This window comes from Cibotium barometz, chromosome 26 (assembly GCF_041138505.1).
Source record: "Cibotium barometz isolate CiBa-2024 chromosome 26, ASM4113850v1, whole genome shotgun sequence".
NCBI lineage: Eukaryota > Viridiplantae > Streptophyta > Polypodiopsida > Cyatheales > Cibotiaceae > Cibotium > Cibotium barometz.
The window spans coordinates 46,777,500-46,802,459 of record NC_141071.1 but is presented as its reverse complement, the minus strand read 5'-3'; the positions used below and the strand labels follow the sequence as shown (position 1 = coordinate 46,802,459).

Below are 24,960 nucleotides of genomic sequence, written 5' to 3'. Positions count from 1 at the left end.
TCCATTGGGACTACCACAGCCACACATGCCCTAGTTGCTTACTTGGTGCTAGTGGCAAACCCGGATACCCCCTGGCACACCACCCTAGTTCTCGGCTGCTACTAGTAGTTACTCAGCCTTTGGTGTAGCCTCTTATGTCCAACCCCCTCATCTTGCACCTCAGGCAGCACCCACATATGCCCATGCTCCACAACTGGGGTGCAAGTGCAATACCAAGCTAGTATGATCCCCACCTATCAACCCTAGCTTCCGACATGTACCCGACCCAAGTCTACCAACCAAATCTAGTGGTCTATGGAGCTACTCCCCCCTAGTAATCCTGCGTATGGGGCGAGGCCTTTGGTTAATAAATGCACATGTATGATATATTTTGATAGAACAGAGTACTACATATACTAACCCAATGAGTTGTGTGCACATGTATGATTTATCCTGCTTATGGGGATGGGCCTTCAGTTAATAAATGCACGTGTGATATATTTTGGTAGAATAGATATACTAATCCAATGAGTTGTATAATAGGAGAACTTTTCTACTTTGTGTGCTATGTGTATCTTCATAGTCTCCATTTATCCTTGCAAGAATACCAATGAGTTGTATAGGAGAACTTTTCTAGTTTGCGTGCTATGTGTATCTTCATAGTCTCCACTTCTCCTTGGAAGAATACCAATGAGTTGTATAGGAGAACTTTTGTACTTTGTGTGCTATGTGTATCTTCATAGTCTCCACTTATCCTTGGAAGAATACTAAAGGGAAAACCATTTCAATTTTTGAACAAACTAGCATTGGTCTAAATCGAAATGTTGTAGACATAAATATTAGTTTATCTTGTATATATTGCAATCCACAAACTAGTGTTGGTCTAGATGGCATGCATGGGCGTGGATGTTGCTGTCAAATTCCCACTAATTTTTTTAAATTAAAAAAAAGGGGAAATAAAATTTACCGATGACGGCCTTAACATTTTCCCTTCTATACCCAGACATTTGACGAGAGCGCAACAGCAGCATACGAAGGGGCGGAAAAGCGGACGAATGCGCAGGAGATTCTGCGAGGCCGCTTCGCTCTTTTCACCACAATGCCCGCTAAAGACCGCATTTCTTACTTCTACGACGGTGAGTGCAATCTTCTACCTGTGCAAACTTTATCTTTGTTGAGTTTGTAACTAAGATAACTCCAGAATTTCTTCATGTGGGTTTTTAGGACTGTTTGTAGGCAAAGAAAACCTCCATGCTAGGTCCTGAAAGCACTCCATGTTCTCAAATGCTCACAGCGAATAGTCTTTACTATCTACATGAAAGGCTGTACGCCTATAGTCGTAGCATCATTGGAACACATGCCAGCAACATGGAACACATGTTAATCACATGAAAGGAATAGTTTGGAACACATTCCCATCACAAGAAAGGCATGGTCTTAACATCATTGGAACCTAGGCCGGGAGGGCCGTGGAAGACATAGTTTTAACATCAGTGGACACATGCCAACCACAAGAAAGGCTGTATGCCCGTAGCCTTAAATCATCGGAACACATGCCAACCACATGGAAGGCTGTAAGTCCATAGTCTTAACATCATTAGAACGCATGCCAACTACATGGAAGGCTGTATGCAACACAGAATATCCCAAGATTATGTCTTCACGTTTACTTGTTGAAGTGTAGGCCTATACATGACCTGTTCAAAACACATATTCAAATTGCATTGACTCAAGTCCCTACCCAGATTTAGATGGTGTAGAAGTGGCATAACCTTCTCACTGTGCTCTCTGTTTAATGGACAAACCAGGAACCTGAGAAATTTTGGTGGCCTTCCATCAGATTCCATTGCTTGCATTAACGCACATCCATCTGCTGAAGGAGGGCGCTTTGCTTTATTGCTTTGCAGATTGCTGTGGACTGCTGTAGGGCACTGATGAGCATGTTTGCTGCTTCAGGGGCTGAAGTGGGGTTGAGATGAAGAATGAGGCTGGGGGGAGTCTGTATTCATGCCTTACATGCTGGTCATTGAGGCCCATTAGCAGTTGTGGACCTGAAAAGGGCATTCCCCCCCACACCCCACCCCCCACCCCCCCCCCCGCCCCCCCTCCTCTTTCAGTCCTTTTTAAAGGGCGTTTCAATAGTACCCCATGGTGCCCCCCTTGGCATTTGGCTGGGCTTTTTTGGGTGCCCAAGGTCTTCACAGGGCCGTTCCAATCTGGCCCAAACCAGTCCAGTCTGGTCATACCCCAAACGCACACATTTACTGTGCCTTGCATTTCCAACAATGGCCAACAGTGTCCAAGGTCATTTTTCTGTTGATCTTTGGTTCCCATTCTGTTCATTCTCATAGGCGTATTGCCTTTGGGCACTAGTCAATGGTTAGCATGCAATTAGTCTATCCCTGTGCAATTCACAATGGTCACCTATCTCACGTATTCTACTGCTTACATGGCCTCAGTATTCATGACACGTATTTGAGGTGTGCTGCATGATGCATGTGACATCCCCTCTTCCTTTTCTTTGAACAGGCTGGGATTTTAACTTCGAAGCTTTGCTTGTTCTGTTTCCGAGTTCGGAGCTGTTTTTGTTTCCAAGGGGGTGGCCATTCCCTTTTTTGTTTAATGCAACTATGCTTAGCTTCCTTTTAAAGTCTTCTTGCTGGAGGGCTGTCATGTGCATCACTTACATGAGTGCCATGTTGACATGATTCTCAGCATGAGCAGACTCAAGGGTAGATATAGGGGCATAATCAGATCAGATTGGAGGAGGTTTGACAGCCCAATATGTGCCCAGAAGTGCCCAAGTGGGACATCTTTTTGGCATAGTATGAACACAATTAATGATATTTATGAGTTTGAAAAGTGATGGCCAATGAGAAAACGACCAGCTGCTGAAATAGGGTGTTGAAGAAACAGGTGAGATGATCCCTCATGCTCTGTAGCCATCTTTGAGGCCAAACTTTGCCTGTAAATGCTTCAGCTTTCTTCTGTGGAAAATCGCTGTTCTCACCTTGGTTCTGTTCTGTGTATGGGCTTGCCCCAAAACATTGAACAACATTGGTGAAGGGACCAAATGGTGATACGGTTGTTGTAAGTAACCAGCCATCATGGATGGTATAGTGACCGGGTTCTCGCTGCAGAGCGAATCTATACGGAGTCCCGAATTCCAAAAAATCCTTGTATTGTGCCTTCATATTGTCGAGATCTTTTCCTTGTATTTCAAGCATAGTGGACTTCTGCAAATTTTGAATTGTGCCTTTACAACTTGGAGCATCGGCTACGGGGTTATTCTTACTAGGAATGTATTCAGTCATACCTCCAAATTGTTGGAAGATCGTACAGCCTGCCACCAGGTACAATCTTTCTTACCATGCCCCACGGTGTCATAGAAGAAACATTTGTTCGCCCCCCCTTATATTGCGTTTGCTCTTCTGGTTGGAGATATTCACCAGTAATGCCCTCCTTGGTCTTGTCCTCAGGTGTTTTCTTAGGCTTGAAGTCTTTATGCTTCTTGCCTCCTAAGGTGCTCTGGGAATCTCTCTTGTCTTTGCTATTCTGAGCTTCCTTCCCCCCCTGAGATGATGATTGTTGGGTGGTGGATGACTGCTGTTGGGGTTTGGAGCTAGCTTGGATTTTCTTGGGCTTACCTCTATTCAGCATCATTTCTTGATTCTGAGCGAGAGTGAGAGTCTTGTCATAGGACTGTGGCTCAAAACTACGTACACTAAGCCTAATGTTAGTATTCAAACCTCTAATGAACTATTTCAACTTATCCTCGTCGGACATACCTAACTGATGTGCTTTGACGTGATTACACTATTAGAGTATGTTAGTATGAGTGCCCCATTTTGGGAGAGTATGTTAGTAGTCATCTCCTATCTGTACATATTACTCAATGAGGGCCTTTGTTGTGGGTGTGCCTGCCCAGGAGGTTTCTCATTTTTTCCATTTTTCTACGTTTTTTCTCCTTGTTTTTGGGTTGTGAGGGTTGTCCTGTGCGGACCGACTCCTGTTCTGGCCGACTCCATGTCTTCTGCTGGCCGACTGTTTATGTGCTGACCGATTGGCTATCTCTAGTCCTGGACATGATGTGCAGGCTGTTGGCTGATTTAGGGCTGGCCGACCAGCACTGTAGGGTGGTATAAAATACCACCCTTGCCCCCCACACACTCATTGTATCTGATCTTCGTGTATATAGCAGAGACTCGTAAGAGTAGGACCATCCATGATGGGCTTCACTATGGCATGAGGGCCATTTTGAAGCGTAACAAGAAGGTAGAGAATGCCCTTAGAGCCATTCTTGTAAGCACAATGTAGCTTAGAATGTCAGAATGCGCAGCGGAAGACTAACGCACGTAGGAGACGCATCACCATCGAGCTCCACGAACACCCCCAACGGGCACTGCAGCATCCCTCCACCGGGCTCCCATCTCCCGGTGAGCTGCCTCCCAAAACACCGGCCGGAGGAGATGATTATGACAAGGTGCCACTCTGGCCTATATATGGCTCTTCAACTTCCCATGCTTCCACTTATGGGATAATCCAAGGCACCTTGTAGCCATAGATCACGCTCGAAATCGCCAACCTTCCAACACCCTCCCTCGATTCGAGCTCCGCAAGCCACCGAGGCGCGAGGGGGTCACCCAGGACCACACATGCCTGAGCCGCCCAGGACCACACACGCCCGGGCTCTGATACCATGTCAGAATGCACAGCGGAAGACTTACGCACGTAGGAGACGCATCACCATCGAGCACCACGAACACCCCCAACGGGCACTGCAGCATCCCTCTACCGGGCTCCCATCTCCCGGTGAGCTGCCTCCCAAAACACCGGCTGGAGTAGATGATTATGACAAGGTGCCACTCTAGCCTTATATATGGCTCTTCAACTTCCCATGCTTCCACTTATGGGATAATCCAAGGCACCTTCTAGCCATAGATCACAAGCTCGAAATCGCCAACCTTCCAACACCCTCCCTCGATTCGAGCTCCGCAAGCCACCGAGGCGCAATGGGGGTCGCCCAGGACCACACACGCCTGAGCCGCCCAAGACCACTCACGGTCGGGCTCTGATACCATGTCAGAATGCGCAACAGAAGACTAACGCACGTAGGAGACGTATCACCATTGAGCTCCACGAACACCCCCAACGGGCACTGCAGCATCCCTCTACTGGGCTTCCATCTCCCGGTGAGCTGCCTCCCAAAACACCGGCCGGAGGAGATGATTATGACAAGGTGCCACTCTAGCCTTATATATGGCTCTTCAACTTCCCATGCTTCCACTTATGGGATAATCCAAGGCACCTTCTAGCCATAGATCACACGCTCGAAATCGCCAACCTTCCAACATAGAATGGCCTTAGGATTGGCATGCACATCAAGAGATTGGCCCAAGGACCATTCTAAAATCTACGAGTAGTTGACAGCAGGGAGTGGAGAACGGAGCTAGGTCCATTCTTGCAAGTCTTAATATTTTAATAATTTATCTCATCCTCAAGGTTGGTCATGTATTGGGGAGGTAGAAACCATTTTTTGAGATTGGACATGAAGGTGTCCCATGCATACTATGGAGCCGGTGTGATCGGGTCTACGTGTAGACTCGACCAATGCTGCCACAAGGTGACTGCTTCGCTAGAACGGTGAGGTGCGGCAAGATGGACTTAAGCTTGAGGATCTGAAAGCTTAGCCAACGGAAAATATGCGACAAATTGATGAATGAATTGCATGATTGTAGCATGATCACACTTACCATCATACTTACTAAAGTTTGGTTGGTGGTGGAACCCACTCCTTAATGCGCCAGCGGCTATCAATTGCAAGTTCTGGAGTTGCATAGCATCATGTTTAAGTCTTTCTCGGGTAGCTTGGAAGTTGGTCTATCCGTCTTTGGTCTTCTTCAGCCTTGTGTTTGGCGTCCTCAGCCGTTCGTTCATCCTCATGTCGAGCTTCTTTGACCCATCATTCCTCCGCCTTTTTGGCGTTTTCTTTTTGCCATTGTTGCTCCATGAGGGGGAACAATCTTTTCGATTCTGAGAGCTCTTTTGGCTTTTCAACTGTTTCTTTGGTTTTTTTAGCTGCCTCCTCAGCTTTTTTTTGCTTTGGCCCGAATTGGCCGCTTCTTCTTCTTTGGTGTCTATCTGTTCCCTTAGCGATTTGTTTTGATCCAAGAGTAATTTGATGAAGTCTTCATTGCTTTGTGGAAGCGTTTTTGCAGTGGTTGTGTCTTCTTTGTAGATTTTTCCTTCCACATCTTCTTTGTAGCTTTCTGATGATGTCTCTTGTGACATTGTAGAGCCCTGAGTGGTTTTTCGTAAGTGTAGTTTTACCATCCACGGAATGCTCACTTTTGGGTAGTCAAGTTGGGTCACAACTTGCAATTTTGATACCAATGTAGCATGCAATAGGTTGATCATTGTAATGCCCATGAAGAATACCGGCTGCTGGGGACTGTTTTGGAGGCTTCCATATCGCAAAGAAATACTGAAGGCAAGGGTATTTAATCATTTATTATGATTTCTAGCCATTGTACTTGTTGTACTAGTCTTTGTACTTGCTGTACCAGCCATTGTATTGGCTGTACTAGTCCTTGTACTTGTTGTACTTGATGTACCATCCATTGTATCGGCTGTACTAGCTTTTGTACTTGTTGCACCAGCCACTGTACCTGTTGTACTAGTCACTATACCCACTGTACCAGCATTTGTACTTGCTATACCTGCTGTACAGCCACCGTACCGACTGTACCAGCCACTATAGCTACTGTACCAACCACTGTACCGGCTGTACCAGCCATTGTACGTGTTGTACTGGCTGAATGGAGAGTTGTACTTGCTGACCAACTCTATTGCATGAAGACGCGTGGTTTTTGGGGAAGAATCAGTACCCACACGGAGGTATATGGATTATATTGTTGGCTCGGCATTTCAACAGCCTGTGTTCCGGCTTGGTAGCCTCGTGTTGGACTGTGTTATGGCATTTGTATATGGATAATCCGGCATCTCCCGCAGGGAGAGTAAGGCCCTCAAAGCTTGTACATGAAATTATTCTCCTTAGGTAATAAAATACTCCGGGGGGGGGGGGGGGGGGGGGGGGAGAGGGGTCGGCCCATTCCGGCTTCTATGTGGTGTCACACTTACCATCATTGCTGTTAAGCATGGCCAGCCACTTCATAGCTTATGAAGCAAGAGCATGAGCAGTAGACAGCTTGTTGATCTAAGGATTTATGAATTCACAAAATTTTATCTTGGAAGTGTGGAGTTGGCTTTATGTGCACACGTTTAGGACTCTTTCCATATGGATATTGTGGATTATATTATCAAGCTTACAGGCATGCTACATGGAGATATATCTTGGGATATCTTAAGGAGATGAAGAGGAGATATTTCTTTTAGCTTCATGACCAACCTGGCAAAGAAAAGCTAAGTATACTTTGAGTTTGCAAAGTTAGTGCTTTTGCTATGAAGTGTTTTTGATGTTCACTAACCCTTGTATAGCCATACAAGGAGAAAGGTGATGTTGGTTGCCTTGAGATGGTTTCTGGGAAACATTGTTTATGGCTCTCTTTATTGGGATGGATTATATCTATGGAGATTTCTTTCTTGGATGAGATTTATATAGATATTGGGCTTCACAAGTAATTTCTATGGACGAATCTGTCCGAGTTTATAGAGAAGAAATCTTTGGATATCTCATGGATATGATGCTTTTATGGATAAAGTCCACCTCTACTCCAAGGTGTGTGGTTAGCACGGAGTATGTGGTAAGAGTTATGGTATACAAGGATTATGGTATACAAGTCTATGGATTCCTGGACTTCTTTTCTAGGGATTTGGATCCATCCTCAGGTTTATGGATTATGTTTATGACTCCCTTTTACTAGGATGGATTATTCTTTATGGCTTCCTTTATTTGGGATGCATTGGACTTATGAAACTCATGGTTCACATACCCTGTGTAGTGTTCTCTTGCCCTACGTGCTCTCCTGAAGATTGTTTCTGCCATGTGTGGGTGGAACAATAGAGAGCAGATGGAAGGGAACATGGGCACTTCAGAGGGTAGTGTCAAGCACAACATACCCTGTGTAGTGTTCTCTTGTCCTATGTGCTCTCTTGAAGATTGTTTCTACCTTGTATGGGTGGAACAATAGAGAGCAGATGGAAGGGAACATGGGCACTTAAGAGGGTAGAGTGAGTTGGTGGCCGAAATGCCTATAAACTATGTGTAGCAGAAATGCTTATGGAACACTAGGTTATCTATGTTAGAAGTCATCTCCTGTCTATTTGTATACACCAGGGCCTCTGTTGTGCCTCCGTGTACATGCCCGGAAATGCTTGGTGGATTGGTGTTCCATTGGGTCTGGTACCTCGTGTACTTGCCTGGAGCACGTTTATTTTGGTAGAGTCTCATAAACGGGGATTGCCCATACCAATGCTGCATTGCATAGCATCTTTATGTGTTTGCTTGCAATTGAAATTGCATGCTGTTTTCATGCTTGCTTGACCAATATGTAGTTCTGGGAAGGGGACGCCCGCCCGCGAACCGTGCGTGTGAAACTGTCTGCTGACATGGTTATGTGGCATGTGACAGGTGGTAAGTATTGGTCATAAACCTAGCCTTAGGAGTTAGTACTAATTTATAAGTGAGTGTGTACACACTTCATTAAGTTTTGGGCGACCAAAACTCACTTAATTATGACCAGCCCGGTGTTCACACACACTGATGTCCCGAGGTGGACATAACCCAATGTCCACCGCCCAGACCTTATTACCTTTGTACAAAGGGAGTAACCAGCCATGTGTCCACTCTAGCTTGCTCCACAAGGCACCTGCCTCACCTACATTGGACAACTCACCACCTCTCTCCTCCTCTCTCTAGAGATTGGCGCCTCCTTCATGAGGGCTGTTGGGCTGCATTTTCTGCACATTCTCCTTCCCAACTCCATTTCCAAGCCTGCTAAGGTGATTTTCAAGCTTCCAAGAGTGATTCCGGATGCTACTAATCACTCTCCTACACACTCCCAATGACTGAAATTCAGCAAAACAACCCTCTTTATTGCTGTAATTTCTGGTCTTTTTATTGAAAACCCTAATTTCAGCCCTCCTTTCTCAAGCTGAACCATGGGGGAAGCTTTCCCAAGGTTCCCTTCATCCTCTTGAAGACTTTTGTCCCGAAGAAAGGCGACAAATCGAAGATCTCAACACTCCAAGGACTTCCATCGCTTTCGCTGTCATCGACTCTACTTGCTGTTGGTAAGCTTTTACGCTTAAATATGGAAGCAAGTAGCAAGAGGGAGGAACCGGATTACAAGATCACATACCCTATGTAGTGTTCTCTTGAATGTGCTTTCTTGCAGATTGTTGCTACCATGTGTTGGTGGAACAATAGAGAGCAGATGGTAGGGAACATGGGCACTTGAGAGAGTAGTGTGGATTGCAAGTCTACAACGACAACCACTTGTTTGCAATACTGTATTCATATGCATTGGTATGGAAATCTAGTCAGAAATGCCCATGACACTATGTACTTGTTTCTCCCAAGATTAATATACTTTATTTGAGGGAGGGGTCGGTCGTTCTGGCTCATTGTGTGTCTCTTGTCAATTCAGCAATTTACTTCTTGTATTTGAGCAAGTGTATCAAATCTTAGTGTATTTAAGTGTATTGATTAGCATTGTGTTCAACCAAGTTACATGCTCCCTTGCGGATGGCTTGTCGGGCCCAGAGATGAGAAATCAAAGGAATGCCAAGAATTTTCCTATCCCCACGAATCATGACAGGCTTAGGAAAACCTTTAGAGATAATAAAAGTATCGTGTCCCCAAGTGAAAATGGGTTCATACTGGCGAAACCACCGGATTCCTAAAATCATGTCACACCCCAAAAGAGGAGAGACAATGAAATCTCGTTGGAATGAGGCCTTTTGAACTGGAAAAGGGAACTGCTGTGTCTTTTGCGATATGTGGGTGCGGAGATCAAGTGTAAACGCGTCCACCTCCAAATGATAGGAAACTGAGGTACAACTCACGTTGGTAGCCAACTGAGGAGAGATGGCTATTGGATTATATCATCTCCAAAGGGTCTACATCACCTTTTCAAGATTGTACTGGTCATTTTATGAGGCCCTGCATTGGCATATTTTAGCAAATATTATGCAGCATTTTTCTACCATTTTTAGGCATTTTTTTTGCATTTTATGCTATTGGTCTGCTGTGTCGGCTTGCCATAGCTGGCCGACTAGCACTCTGGGGGAGTATATAAGGGCTGACCCTCCTTTCCGCCATTTCATCTCATTCTTTTGCATCTTGTTGAGGTCATTAGCAGCTGCTTCTGCTTCTTACCATTGTATAGCACCTGCGGGCTTTCCTTGTGCTCAGTTTTCAGCAATAAACATCAGTTTCCAGCATTTATAGGTCTTGTACCTGGGCCTACATCTGTGTTTTCTATTTGCTTCACTTTCTTTCATGGTATCAAAGAAAAACGCTGACCTGTGAGCAGAAGAGAGCTGCGCTTTTTGTTTTGGAGCAGAGGCTTCGACAGTGTGCAGGTTTTCTGGAGATTTCAGCGTAGAAGGTGCTGCGTTTTCTTTCGGGAGTAGAGATTGCTGCGTTTTCTTCATCTGACGCTTGGGACTGTTGTATTTCTTAATTTTTAGCAAAGATTGCTGATTTTTATGCTGATTGGATTGATAAAGCCCTCTTCTAGGTGCTAAGGACACGGATCTATATCTTGGAGAGATCTTCCTTCTTCCTTTCCTTTCAATTTCCCACCCTTCCTTCCTTTCTTCTTGCTATGCACAGCTTGAGAGGAGGATTTGCTGATTTGTATTTTAATTCAGCCCCTTTCTTAAGAGAAAGTTTCTTGTCAGAGGACATGGTTATAGGAGATTTCTCTCCCGCTGCTCCTTCTACAGTTTCTTCTTCAGTGCCTGGATCTCCCACCCACCCTCTCTTATAGTCTTTCTTGAGGAGGTTTGGATTCTTGGTGGTGATGGCTTATGGAAACCCTACCCTTACTTCTACCAACTATCAGATTTGGTCATACTAGACTTAGTTAACTTTGGAGGCTTCTTGTCTTTGGGCTGTTGTTGCTTCTTCTCAATTATTGGATCCTGTTTATCGGGGAGTTTATGATGCTTTTGCTAGGATGGTTATCATCCAACTTTGTCACCTTCCATAGAGGTGGAATTTTTATCTGCTTCTTATGATGCCTCACAGCTGTGGCTTGAACTTTAAAGACGGTATTAAGGAGCTCAGGCATTGCCTCACAACATCAGGAGACTAGGGCCAAAGTGGCCCCCTTGTCAGTTTCAGATGCTCTTTCTCCCTCTTCACCCTAGTGACCACAGCTATGACTTCTTTAGTAGAGGCTAGGGTCACATCGGATGAGGTTGAGGATCATCCACTGATTTCTTCCTCCGTTGACATTGCAGATGATCATGCCTACCCTCTCCATGGTGTTGATGATATTCCTTTGGGTTCCCCTCGTATGCTACAAGATATGCTTTTAGAGGAGGATTTCGCTTCTTATGTTCCAGAGGAGGCATCTTCAGAGGGTTCTATGGAATTCTCATTGGTGGCTACTTCCATTATTTTAGATTCTATTTTGGTTCAGACTTCCAACCCTGGTGGATTCAGTTATCCTTGATGATCCTCTTGTGCGAGAGGTTACTTCATTTCCTTCTTCTCCAGAGGAGGATTCATCGTCTGAAGATCATCTTTCTCCTATTGTTGGAGAAGGCTAGGAACAATCAACAATAAAGTAGTCACCGCCGGTGAAACCGCAGAGGTAGCAACTCCAAAATCCACCAAAGGTATGCTAGGTGAAAATACTGTTTGGGGTAAAGACTTCACCAGGCATTTTGGTGTCACTGACTCCTACTTCACCAGTACCTACAGATGTTTCTTCTTCTTCTTCTTCTTCTTCTTTAGAGGAGGAGCCTACTACGGTACCGATACTTGTTGCAGATACAGAGGAGGTGCCATTTTCCTTGGAGCTATCAGTGGTTCCCTTTCTTGAGAACAACTTCTAGATTGATCCCGGTGCTGCTTCTACATCACTCGATTTGGATGTGTCCATTACTGCAACTTGTACCTCTTCCTTCCGATTTGAGAGGAGGTGTTGTTCTTCTTCGTCTAGTGTTCGTCGATCCTTTTTAGTCTTATATGCTTTACAAGACATTGATCAACCAAAGGATCCCCTGGACTGAACTTCGGCTACTTTTGGAGTTCTTTCTTCACCATGCTGGTATTGGACCGATCCTCTGGCGCTGAAGAGGTGGTGTTGGATTATATCATCTCCAGAGGGTCTACATCACTTTTCATGCTTGTATTGGTCATTTTATGAGACCCTGCATTGGCATATTTTAGCAAATACTATTTAGCATTTTTCTACCATTTTTAGGCATTTTTTAAGCATTTTATGCTACTGGTCTATTGTCGGCCTGCTACAATTGGCTGACAAGCACTCTAGGGGAGTATATAAGGGCTGACCCCCCTTTCCCCCATTTCATCTCATTCTTTTGAATCTTGTTGAGGTCATTAGCAGTTGCTTCTGCTTCTTACCATTGTACAGCACCTACGGGCTTCCCTCGTGCTTAGGTTTTCAGCATTTACAAGTCTTGTACCTAGGCCTACATCTGTGTTTTCTATTTGCTTCACTTTCTTTCAATGGCGTCCTCAGAACTGCCCATGTCAAAAAGGACTATGAACTGGCGGCCCTTGGTAGGTCCATAAGCTCGAACGAGGTTTTTGTGTGTGGTTGTAGCCTCACCCTCCCGCTTAGCATCAAGCACCACGGATGACATGGGATGCATAGAAGGTAAGAGCTAAACCGCATTGGCGGTAGCAGAGGGATCTAGAGGAGCGAGAGATACTGTGGCAACTGTGGCAGAAGGCTTTTGGAGGCTTGCTCCGCTTGCCATTTTTGACAATCCTTCTTACCATGCCTAGCGGTATGATAGTAAAAACATTGGTTTTCTGACTGATACTTCCTTGCTCCTCTAGAGGAAGATAGCCTCCAGTGATGCTTGCTTTAGCCTTTTCCTAAGGGGTTTTCTTAGGCTTGGGCTCCTTAACCCCTGAACTAGAGCTAGAACTGTTGTCTGTCTTAGCATCTTTAGAGGACGGAGTACCTTTCCCCGGGGGGGGGGGGGGGGTGGTACTAGATTGCGGCTGTTTTGGCTTGCTTCCGTTCTTCCTCATTTCTTCATTTTGAGCCAGAGTCAAAGCCTGGTCATATGTGCTGGGCTCAAAGTTACGAACTGTGAACCGGATGTTAGAATCTAATCCACGAATGAATTGATCCATCTTGGCTTGCTGAGATAACCCTAACTGTTGTGCTAAAGTGATAACCTTACCGGAAAACTGAAGCACGGGTGACCCGTTTTGTTTGAGTCCATAGAACTCATGTGCCAGGTTGGTCAAATACTGGGGAGGGAGAAATCTGGTCTTTAGGTCCTGGACAAAAGTATCCCAACGAAAAGCTATGACACTTGTGATATGGTTTGTATGTATACTAGACCAATGCTACCATCAAGTGACTGCCTCACTTGTAAGGTGGGGAGCCGCTACGTGGACTTTGTCTTGAGGATCTGTTAACTTTTCCTTTGTAGCTTTGCCAAAGGAAAATATGCTTTAAACTGATGAATAAATTGATTGACAGCTAAATGATCACACTTACCATCATACTTACTGATTTCTGGTTGAGTTCGGATGACGGTCATTGATGTTGCGGGATTTTTTGCTGGTGGCACCTATGGGTGGGGAAACTGAAGAGAGGGTGTGCTGAAATTTCAGATGCATGGCTCCTTTTTCCACTGGTGTTCGTGTAACATTCGCTCTCGATCGAGCTCTCGGTGGTGCTCTCGAGCGGCGAGTTCAGCCTGATGCTGGTCTTCTTCAATCCTACGCTGGGCTTCCTCATGGTCATGTCTGTCTATTTAATCTTGTTGTTTTCTGGCTTCTGCCTCAGCGTTTTCTTCCCTCCGTCTGGCCTCATCCTCTCGTCTTTGTTGTTCCATTTGAAAGAAGAGGGTGATGAAGTCGGGGGTAGTTGGGGGAGTGGGTTTTGCTACTGTTGCCTCTAAGAGTTGGAGATGCTCCATGAGAAGCTGATTCTGTGCTTGGAGTAGAGCTATGGTATCTGCAGTAGGAGGAAGAGCATGGTCTCCTTCGACGGAGACGTCTTCTTGCTCATGTGTACTCTCCTCTGTAGACATGTTACTCAAGTTGGTGGTCGTGCTAGAGCAAAGTATGACCATCCAAGGATGCTCTCACGCTAGGATGCGGTGTGTGTGGACAAGCTGAATCTCATACCAATGTAACATGCAACGGAATTATGCGTAGATGAAGGATTCTATCACACAAAGTCTCATACCGCCTTCTTTATCGTGAGTTTCGCGAGTCTTTAGCAATCCACTTTATCACTTCAAACTTTAAGAGATGAGAGAGAGAGGGATAGATCTGTACACCTATTGGGTCCCAAATTACCCACTGAAGGCCCCCTCCTATTGCTAGGAGTATTTGCTTTATTATCTTTGAAGAGAATGAATGTAAGACTGACTTTGGACTGTAGATAAGCCAAACACAAGACCGACCTGTGAAAGACCAAGAGTCGGGCTGAACTGTACCCGGTTGTAGAAGCACCAATGATGACCAATCTGAACGCCAATGCACTCTTCCAATGGAATGTAGGAAGACTGCAAACTGAGGCTAAGAGAGGGGCTGCTTTGGGACTGTTCTAGGCTGAGTTTATGCACTATGAATGAATGAACAAGTTGCGTTTACCTTCAGCGGGATGGCTGTAGCAAACAAGGTGATGTGTGAATGCTGCAAATTGCTCAAGGGCTGAAAACGCAAGGACTGAAACGCCTCTTTCCTTGGGCTGAATTCGGGCTGCTGCGTTTTGATGATGTATGCTTTATATGCTGAAGCGAAGATGCTCCAATATGCTGTGGACTGAATTGCTTATGAGATGGAATGGAATGAGCTAGGCGATGCTATTCATATGAGCACATGGTTGGTCGGCTGGCTGACTGTAGCATTTTGTGCTACACGACTTGCTCAATACGATAAATGCTGAAAATAATGAAAAATATGGAATAATTCTGCAATGATGTATATGCTGTTAGAAGTCATCTCCTGTCTATTTGTATACACCAGGGCCTCTGTTGTGGGTGTGCCCGCCCGTATATCATTTTTCCACACTCCCCGTATTTTTTCCCTATTTTTCCCATTTTTTCCTAGTGGCTGGAGGGCTGCCAGTTGATGCCAGGAGCACTCTGAAGCTGGCCGACTGCATCTGTATCAGTCGTGGGCTGTCTGAGTGCTGGCCGACTTGTTCTGTCCAGGCGTGGGGCATTAGATGCTGGCCGACTGCTATATTCAGCAGTCGTGGGAGTTTTGCTCAGTCGTGGGCCCTTTTTCAGTGCTGGCCGACTGCCCTCATGGGCTTGTATATATTGCCCCCCATCCTCCTCCACTTTCTCATTCAGTATCTTCGGGATCTTGTGTATAGAGAAGAGTTTACACACATCTCTCTGTGTTTCTTGTGCTGATTATTTTCTGCAGTCTACTTGCTCTTGTCTACCCAAGTTTGGATATCATTTCCGCTGCATATTCTGACATGGTATCAGAGCCCTAGGCTCTAGGAGATCTTGGGCGTTTTTCTGAGCAAGAGGGGGAGCAACAGGTTGCTGATCGGTGGACTGTTTCGGGCTGAACGGGAAGTGAAGGTGCAAGAGGAAGGCGGGCAGAGGGGCTGGACAGCCACTTGCATATTTTCTGATTTTCAGATTTTTCCCACCCACCCACCCTTTCAGGTTACTCTCCGAGATGGCGGATTTACTCGAGATGGCAGAGAAGCACGTGAAGATTCCGACTCTTCCCACGTTCCCAGTGGATCGGCAGTTGGACGGGTCAAATTATGGCATCTGGAAGGTCATGATGGAGTCAGTTTTGGAGTCATATGATCTTGCTGATTTTATTATCAAAGGGGTGCCAAGGCCGGAAGCTGAGGAAGGGGAGTTATTATCGACGAGGAAGGACCGAGAGGCACAGGCACAAATGTGGGACCGTGTCAACGCCAGGGTCCGGTCGTTTATATTCCTCAATTGCACACCACAGGTGATCAACCATGTGAAGCACATGACGCTGGCGAGAGGCATATGGGAGCACTTGGCTTCTTTGTACAACAGGGTGTCACCCATGAAGCGGATATCCTTGGAAGTGCAGATGCGGGTTATGAACCCTGCAAAGTCTTCGACGATGCGGGAACACATTAACAAGCTGCAGGCCCTTCAGCAGGAAGTCCTTCAAGCTGGGAAAGAGATATTGTCCGAAGATATGGCCATCACGTTACTTTCCCACTTGCCTGGTCAGTATTCCGCTTTCTATTTCTCGTTGATCACGAGTGGCAGGCTCAGCACCATTACTTGGGAGGAGCTTGTGCCAATGGTCTTGGACCAGGAGGAACGTTTCACGAACCCTCCTCACGGCGGAGGTTCGGAGGCCTTAACTGGCCAACGGTCGAAAGGCCGTAATACCAACAAGGGCAAAGGGAAGGCTTCACCAGATAAGTCTTCCGAGAAGAAGCCTGATCCAGAACGACAGAAGCTGAAGGCCGAAAGATCGTGTAATGATTGTGGCGAGAAAGGCCACTACTGGAGGAAGTGCCCTAAGCGGACAGGGAAGAGTGCTGAGTCCTCAGCCTCAGCTGCGAAGACTCCGGCATTTGTGCACTTGGAGATGGTGGACTCCGATGATTCATCGTCTTCGAGCGAGGAGGCAGTTGGCTTCACCGCAAAGGATACCCGGGAATCGACAGTGGTGCTTCCAGGCACATGACTCCATCCCGTGACTTCTTCCTGGATCTGAAACGGCAGTTAGGTCGTATCTTTATTGGCGATAACTCCACTATTCCGATTCATAGTGAGGGCCGGATGGAGATCATTCCCGACGGCAAGGGGGGCAAGCATGCTTCCCGTGTTCTTTATGTCCCTGCTCTGGGCTTTCATCTTTTGTCAGTGCATGAGGTATGCAAGACTGGCTTTCGGGTGGAATTTGAGGAGCATTCAGTTGCTCTAAGGGACCGTGAGACGGGCAAAGTTGTTTGGGAAGGCGGTGTGGAGAATGGCATCTACAAGCTCTCTGCACTCTCCTCACTGACAGGCTCTCAGGTCGGAGATTTGTGGCACTTTCGTTTTGGCCACTTAAATGTGGATGCTTTGCGGCGCGCCTTCCGGGACCAGATGGTGGTTGGCTTGCCAGATGTTGGTAGTAGGCAAGGACGCTGCAGTTCTTGCATACGTGGTAAGCAGCATAGGGAATCCTTTCCGAAGCAGGCTTCTAGGCGGGCTTCGAAACCTTTGGAGTTGATTCACACTGACTTGTGTGGACCACAGCAGATACCATCCTTGGGAGGATCTCTCTACTTCATGCTGCTTGTTGATGATTGTACCAGATTCACGTGGGTCTACTTTCTTTCACAGAAGGACCAGGCTTTTGCTCGGTTCAAGGATTGGCACGTGATGGTGGAGAAAGAGTCTGGATTTCAGGTCAAGACTCTCAGGGCTGACAAAGGAGGGGAATTCTCCTCGACTGTATTCTTTCGGTTTTGTGCAGATCATGGCATCAAGAGGGAATTGGCCAATACCGGATCGCCTTCGGAGAATGGAGTTGTTGAACGTAAGAACAGGACTGTGGTGGAGATGGCGAGGACCATGCTGGAGCATCGAGATCTTCCTCGTCCACTTTGGGGTGAGGCTGTGGCGACAGCTGTCCATACCATTAACCGCTCTCCGACGACTTCTGTACCCCATATGACTCCATTTGAGGCATATTTTGGCAGGAAACCCGATGTCTCGCACTTCCGTGTTTTTGGGAGTGACGCGTATGTACATATTCCGAAGAAGCAGAGGGGGAAGCTTGACTCCAAGTCCCGCAAGCTGGTATTTGTGGGGTATAACTCTCTTTCCAAGGGATACAGGTTGTATGATCCAGAGAGGAATGAGATTGTTGTCAGCCGGGATGTGGTCTTTGACGAGCATGTTCCAGCATCCACTGTTGAGGAGCCGCCACTTCTTGGAGATCCAGAGTCTGATGATGATTCCCAGTCTACCACTCCAGTTGATCCACCTCAGTCATCACAGGAGGTTGAGCCCGCAGCTGGAGTTGAGCCCCCGCGACCACAGGAGGCTCCACGATCTGTTCGAGTACCTAGGTGGTTGATGGACACCCTTCGGGAGTCGGGTGTCACGGAGCTACCCTCCGAGTGGACCACAGAGGACGGCCCTCGAAGATCACATCGAGTTCGAGATAAAAGCAACACGGCGGAGCTCCTTCAGGTGAACTATGCTCTTATGTCTCGTATCATGCGGGATAAAGAGCCCACTTCCGTAAAGGAAGCCCTTTCACAGGATACTTGGAGAGAAGCCATGCAGGTGGAACTTGACGCCATCGAGAAGAACAACACTTGGGAGTTGGTACCGAGGCCATCGAAGCGGTCAGTCATTGGTGTCAAATGGGTCTTTAAGACCAAGTTCGCGGCTGATGGGTCGGTGGACAAACACAAAGCCAGGCTCGTGGCTAAGGGTTATGCTCAGCGGCCAGGCATCGACTACGAGGATACCTTTGCACCGACAGCGCGGATGACCACGATTCGGACCGTTCTTGCCCTTGCTTCTTCTCAGAGGTGGCCCGTGTACCAGATGGATGTAAAATCGGCGTTCCAGGAGGTGTACGTTGAGCAGCCTCCAGGCTTTATTGTTCCAGGATCGGAAGGGATGGTTTACAGGTTACGTAAGGCCTTGTATGGTCTTAAGCAGGCTCCGAGGGCTTGGAATCAGAAGATTGATTCCTTCTTTATTCGGAGTGGATTCCAGAGATCGGTTGCAGATCCGAACCTGTATCTCTTTCGGGAACGCGGCATGGTCACACTCATCATCCTTTATGTGGATGATCTCATTCTCACAGGCGGTCATGTGGAGCACATTGGAGTGACGAAGGCTGCCTTGTCAAAGGAGTTTTGAGATGACCGACTTAGGCTTACTCCACTTCTTCTTGGGATTGGAGATCTGGCAGACCCAGAGGGGGTTTTTCGTCTCTCAGCAGCGGTATGTTCATGAGTTGCTTGAGGCCTTTGGGATGGAGAACTGCAAGCCTATTACTTCGCCGATGGACCCGAACACAAAGTTAACCATTACAGATCCTTGTGAGCCAGTTGATGCCTCGCAGTACCGGAAGCTGGTTGGTTCATTGATCTGGTTGCTGAACACCAGATTGGACTTGAGCTTCTCCGTGGGGCTGTTGAGCTCTTTTATGCAGACGCCATTGAAGACTCATTGGGACGCAGGATTGCGGATCTTGCGGTATCTGCAGAGTACGAAGGATCTGGGACTCTTTTACACAGGAGGGAATGGAATCAAGCTCCAAGGTTGGAGTGACTCAGATTGGGGAGGAGATCCAGACACGAGGAGATCTACTTCAGGATACACTTTCACCCTCGGCTCAGGAGCGGTTTCTTGGAGCAGCAAGAAGCAGCCAACTATTGCCCTTTCTTCGACAGAGGCAGAGTATCGGGCTGCTTGTGGTGCTGCTTGTGAGGTTGTATGGCTGCGGAGGCTGCTTGGCGAGATGGGGTTTCCACAGAGGGAGCCCACAGTCATCCAGTGTGATAACCAGAGTTGTATAGCTATTGCTCGGAACCCGGTTTTCCATGCCCGGACCAAGCATATAGAGATACAGTATCACTTTGTTCGTGAGAAGATCTTGGCGGGTGACATCTTGCTACTTTATTGTTCGACGGAGGACAATGCGGCGGACCTCTTCACGAAGTCTCTACCTCAGGCTACGCTCAGGCGGCACTCCAGCTCCCTGGGGTTGGTTACACAGCCAGGAGCTGAGAGGGGGTGTTAGAAGTCATCTCCTGTCTATTTGTATACACCAGGGCCTCTGTTGTGGGTGTGCCCGCCCGTATATCATTTTTCCACACTTCCCGTATTTTTTCCCTATTTTTCCCATTTTTTCCTAGTGGCTGGAGGGCTGCCAGTTGATGCCAGGAGCACTCTGAAGCTGGCCGACTGCATCTGTATCAGTCGTGGGCTGTCTGAGTGCTGGCCGACTTGTTCTGTCCAGGTGTGGGGCATCAGATGCTGGCCGACTGCTATATTCAGCAGTCGTGGGAGTTTTGCTCAGTCGTGGGCCCTTTTTCAGTGCTGGCCGACTGCCCTCATGGGCTTGTATATATTGCCCCCCATCCTCCTCCACTTTCTCATTCAGTATTTGTTGGGGTAAAGGCACTATGCCCACCCTTATAGTGTGTACAAGCCCATAAGTTATAGTACATAGTACACTTAGTACTTTTAATGTACTAAGTGCACTATGTGTACTAGTGCAATATACATGTGTGATAGGGGAGTCACACACTCATGCCTCATGAGTTGACTTATCCCCACAACTCTCTCTCTCTCTCTCTCTCTCCCTTGTTGCTTCTCTGTGTATGTCTCCCACATTAACCTAACCCTAATTCCGTTTCTCCCATCAACTGGTATCAGAGCCTGGAGGAGTGCTATGTACAGCCGGCAGAGCTGTGAAGCTTGCAGAGAGGAAAATCGAGTGCTGAACAAAGCGTGTGCACAGCTGGTTGCTGGTCGACTATGTGTCTTGTTAACCAGTCGCAGGTAGTCAGGCATTTGTGGTAACAAAACACGTGTAGCTGGTACTAGGCGGAGGTCGAGCGTGAGCAGTCGAGCCTTAGCCACAAGGCATAAGGCTACTAGGCGAAGTGAGCGTTGAATCACACGCAGGCGAAGGCGCATCGTAGCGAACCCGGCGTCAACAAACGAAAACACATCAGTTTTTTTTTAAAAGTTGAGCGCCGTGTGTCCGTGCGAAGGAGGGCGCCTAGTAGCCAGCTTGCGCTGCTGGCTGGGCACAAATGAATGTATACTAGGCGCTAGGCGTGGGTAAGCGTGTAAGTTGGCCTAGTATTCAATGGCCTGGTGCTCGCCAACTACCACGTGATCTCTGAGCGACTGTTCAACAGTCCGCCTCTCCAACAGCCACGCTGGTCTGCCCAACCTCCTACTCTGCACAACTAGCCACGGGCGCCTCCTCCGTTTCAATACGACTGTAGAAGCTTGACGAGCAGCAGCATCAACAGCAAAATCGACGCCCTCCTTTCCTGCAACAAAAATCAGAAATTACAAGGTATTTGCCTCAAATTTTTTTTGGGATTTGCAATTGAGCAAGTACAATCAACAATTGAGCAGGTACAGGTGCCCAATTGCTCAATTTTTGAGCAAAATTGGCAAAATTGGATGACATTGGTCACAATCAGGATAAATTTGCAGGAAATTGGTCAAATCAGGATCAATTTGCAGGAAATTGGATGTCGAAATTTGGGGCTTTTGATGTAATTGTGCAATTAAGCACTCATACATGCTCTATGATGTGAAAAATCGCACATTTGGGCAAAATTGCAGCAAATTGCAGTGCAAATCAAGGGGCTTTTTGTTAGAAGTCATCTCCTGTCTAGATATATACACCAGGGCCTTTGTTGTGGGTGTGCCCGCCCTTATGAGGTGTTTTATCATTTTTCCCCACTCTCCATATTTTTCCCCTATTTTTTCCCATTTTTCTGAGGCTTGGGAGGGTTGCCAGGTGATGCCAGGAGCACTCTGAAGCTGGCCGACTGGATTTACATCAGTCGTGGGCTATCAGAGTGCTGGCCGACTTGTTCTGTCTAGGCGGAGGCATCTGTAGCTGGCCGACCGCTATTTTCAGCAGTCGTGGAGATATTCCTCAGTCGTGGGCTTTCCTGATGCTGGCCGACTGCCCTCTAGGGGAGTATATATAGGTCCTCAGCCCCCATACCTCATTTGTATCATATTCGGGATCTTCTTGTGTATATCAGAGCAGAGTTACACGCCTACATCTCTCTCTTTTTGTGCTGTTTTTTCTGCCTGCGTTTTTGCTCGTGTTCCCAGATTTGGTCATCATCTCCGCTGCATATTCTGACATGGTATCAGAGCCCTAGGCTCTAGATAGGTCTTGGGATTTGTGTGAGCAAGAGGGGGCTGTTTTGTGGCTGATTGGTGGACTGTTTTGGGCTGATCGGGAAGAGGAGAAGCAAGAGAAAGGCGGGCTGATTTGCTGGACAGCCACTTGCAGGTATCAGTTCTTCTTTGTTCCCACCCACCCACCCTTTTCAGAGTACATCCCCGCTATGGCAGATCTGTTTGAGATGGCCGAGAGACATGTGAAGATCCCGACACTCCCCACGTTCCCGGTGGACCGTCAGTTGGACGGGAGTGACTACGGCATATGGAAGGTGATGATGGAATCCGTTCTGGAGTCTTACGACCTCGCCGATTTCGTCGTTGTTGGTGTTCCACGGCCGGAAGTAGAGGAAGGGGAGTTACCGTCAACCCGAAAGGACCGGGAGGCCCAGACGCAGATGTGGGATCGCGTCAACGCCAGGGTCCGTTCGTTTATTTTCCTCAACTGCACCACAGGTAATCAATCATGTCAAGCACATGACGCTGGCCAGAGGTATATGGCAGCATTTGGCCTCACTTTACAACAGGGTATCGCCCATGAAGAGGATTTCCTTGGAAGTACAGATGCGGGTTATGAGCCCTGCAAAGTCGTCGACGATGCGGGAGCATATTAACAAGCTGCAGGCTCTTCAGCAGGAAGTTCTCCAGGCTGGGAAGGAGATATCATCAGAGGACATGGCCATAACGTTGCTGTCACATTTGCCCTCTTCGTACTCAGCATTTTACTCCTCTTTGATTACCAGTGGCAGGCTCAGCACCATCACGTGGGAGGAGCTTGTGCCCATGGTCTTGGACCAGGAGGAACGATTCACGAACCCTCCTCAGGGTGGAGGTTCGGAGGCCTTTATTGAAGACTTCTCCGATGAAGCCTTCCCTTTGCCCGGGTTACGGCCTTTCGACCGTTGGCCTGAGAAGATGTCCGACGCTGACCGCGAGAAACTAAAGGCAGAGAGGACCTGTAATGATTGTGGCGAGAAAGGCCACTACTGGAGGCAGTGTCCCAAGCGGAAGACCAAGAAGGGTGAAGACTCCTCAGCAATCATGAAGACTCCGGCTTTTGTGCACCTGGAGGTGATGGACACCGATGCTTCATTTTCTTCAGGCAGGGAGGAGATTGGAGGACTCTCCGCAACGGATACTCGGGAGTGGATTCTCGACAGTGGTGCTTCCAGGCACATGACTCCTTCTCGTTCCGGTTTACAGGATCTCTGCAGGCTTTCTGGTCATATTCTTACTGGGGATACGTCCACTATCCCAGTTCACAGTGAGGGCAGGATGGAGATAGTTCCCGATGGCAGAGGGGGGAAGCATTCCTCCCAGGTGTTGTATGTTCCGGCACTCGGTTTTCATCTGTTGTCAGTGCATCAGGTTTGCAAGACTGGCATACGGGTGGAGTTTGATGAGCATTTTGTTGCTCTCCGGGACAAAGCAACAGGCCAAGTGGTTTGGGAAGGTGGAGTGGAGAATGGAGTCTACAGGCTTTCAGTACTCTCTCTCCCAGGTCCTCAAGATTGTGATGAGTGGCAGTGTGGTAATAGCTACTCAGGTGTGGATACGCTGCAGGAGCGGGCTTTCCGAGACCAGGTGGTGGATAGCTTGCCAGTAGATGGCAGCAGTTGGCAGGAACTTTCCAGTACTGAGGTTGGTAGTTCTTGTGTTCGTGAAGAGGAAGCTGAACAGGTCACTTATGCTCTGATGTCTCGTCGTGTACGGGACATAGAACTTCCAGTAGTTGAGGATGTTCTTTCCACGGGGACCTTTTGGAAAGCCAGGCAGGTGACAGGTGATTACTTGCAGAAGGAGGTGGTTTCTCCAGGCTTTGTGGTTCCGGATTCAGAGGGGGTGGTTGACAGGTTTCAGAAGGCCTTGCGTGGTCTTTAGAAGGTTTCCAGGACTTGCTTGTGCACCGTAACAGGTGTTGATCCTTGTGAGCAGTGTGATGTCTCTGTGATTCAGAAGCTGTATGGTTCATGGATTTGGTTGATGGACACCGGATTGGACGGGAGCTTCCTGATGAGGCAGTTGAGCTCTTGGTTGCAGATGTCTCTTTGGGAGGCAGGATCGCGTTTCCTGTGGTTTCTGCGACATGCGAAGGATCATGGACTCTTGTACACAGGAGGGGGATTGTTGGATGGAGTCCTACTCCACGGTTGGAGTGACTCGGTTTGGGGAGGAGATCCGGACACGAGGAGATCTACTTATGCCCGAGGAGCAGTTTTACGGAGCATGAGGAGGTTACATTGCAGGTTTGGGCTTCCACTGGAGGAACCCTTGGTCATCCAGAGGCACTTTGTTCGTGAACGGATTATTGCTGATGACATCTTGCTGGAGTTCTGTTCGACGGAGGACAGTACGGTGGACCTCTTCACGAAGTCGCTCTTAGGATTTGCTCAGGCGGCACCCCAGCTCCCAGTGGTTGGTCACACAGCCAGGAGCTGAGAGGGGGTGTTAGAAGTCATCTCCTGTCTAGATATATACACCAGGGCCTTTGTTGTGGGTGTGCCCGCCCTTATGAGGTGTTTTATCATTTTTCCCCACTCTCCGTATTTTTCCCCTATTTTTTCCCATTTTTCTGAGGCTTGGGAGGGCTGCCAGGTGATGCCAGGAGCACTCTGAAGCTGGCTGACTGGATTTACATCAGTCGTGGGCTATCAGAGTGCTGGCCGACTTGTTCTGTCTAGGCGGAGGCATCTGTAGCTGGCCGACTGCTATTTTCAGCAGTCGTGGACATATTCCTCAGTCGTGGGCTTTCCTAATGCTGGCCGACTGCCCTCTAGGGGAGTATATATAGGTCCTTAGCCCCCATACCTCATTTGTATCATATTCGGGATCTTCTTGTGTATATCAGAGCAGAGTTACACGCCTACATCTCTCTCTTTTTGTGCTGTTTTTTCTGCCTGCGTTTTTGCTCTTGTGTTCCCAGAT

At 47.6% G+C, this 24,960-nt stretch overlaps 1 protein-coding gene across 1 annotated transcript in view; it reads left to right on the top strand.

Annotated features, from left to right (window-relative positions):
• The first annotated feature begins 960 nt into the window (after positions 1–960).
• The window catches only part of HDA9 (histone deacetylase 9), a 95,679-nt gene continuing 71,679 nt past the window's right edge, over positions 961–24,960 (top strand). The window contains exon 1 of the mRNA XM_086820707.1: positions 961–1,115. Coding sequence (XP_086676833.1) covers positions 1,079–1,115 — 37 coding nt within the window. The 5' untranslated portion in view covers positions 961–1,078. The remainder of the gene's footprint in view (positions 1,116–24,960) is intronic.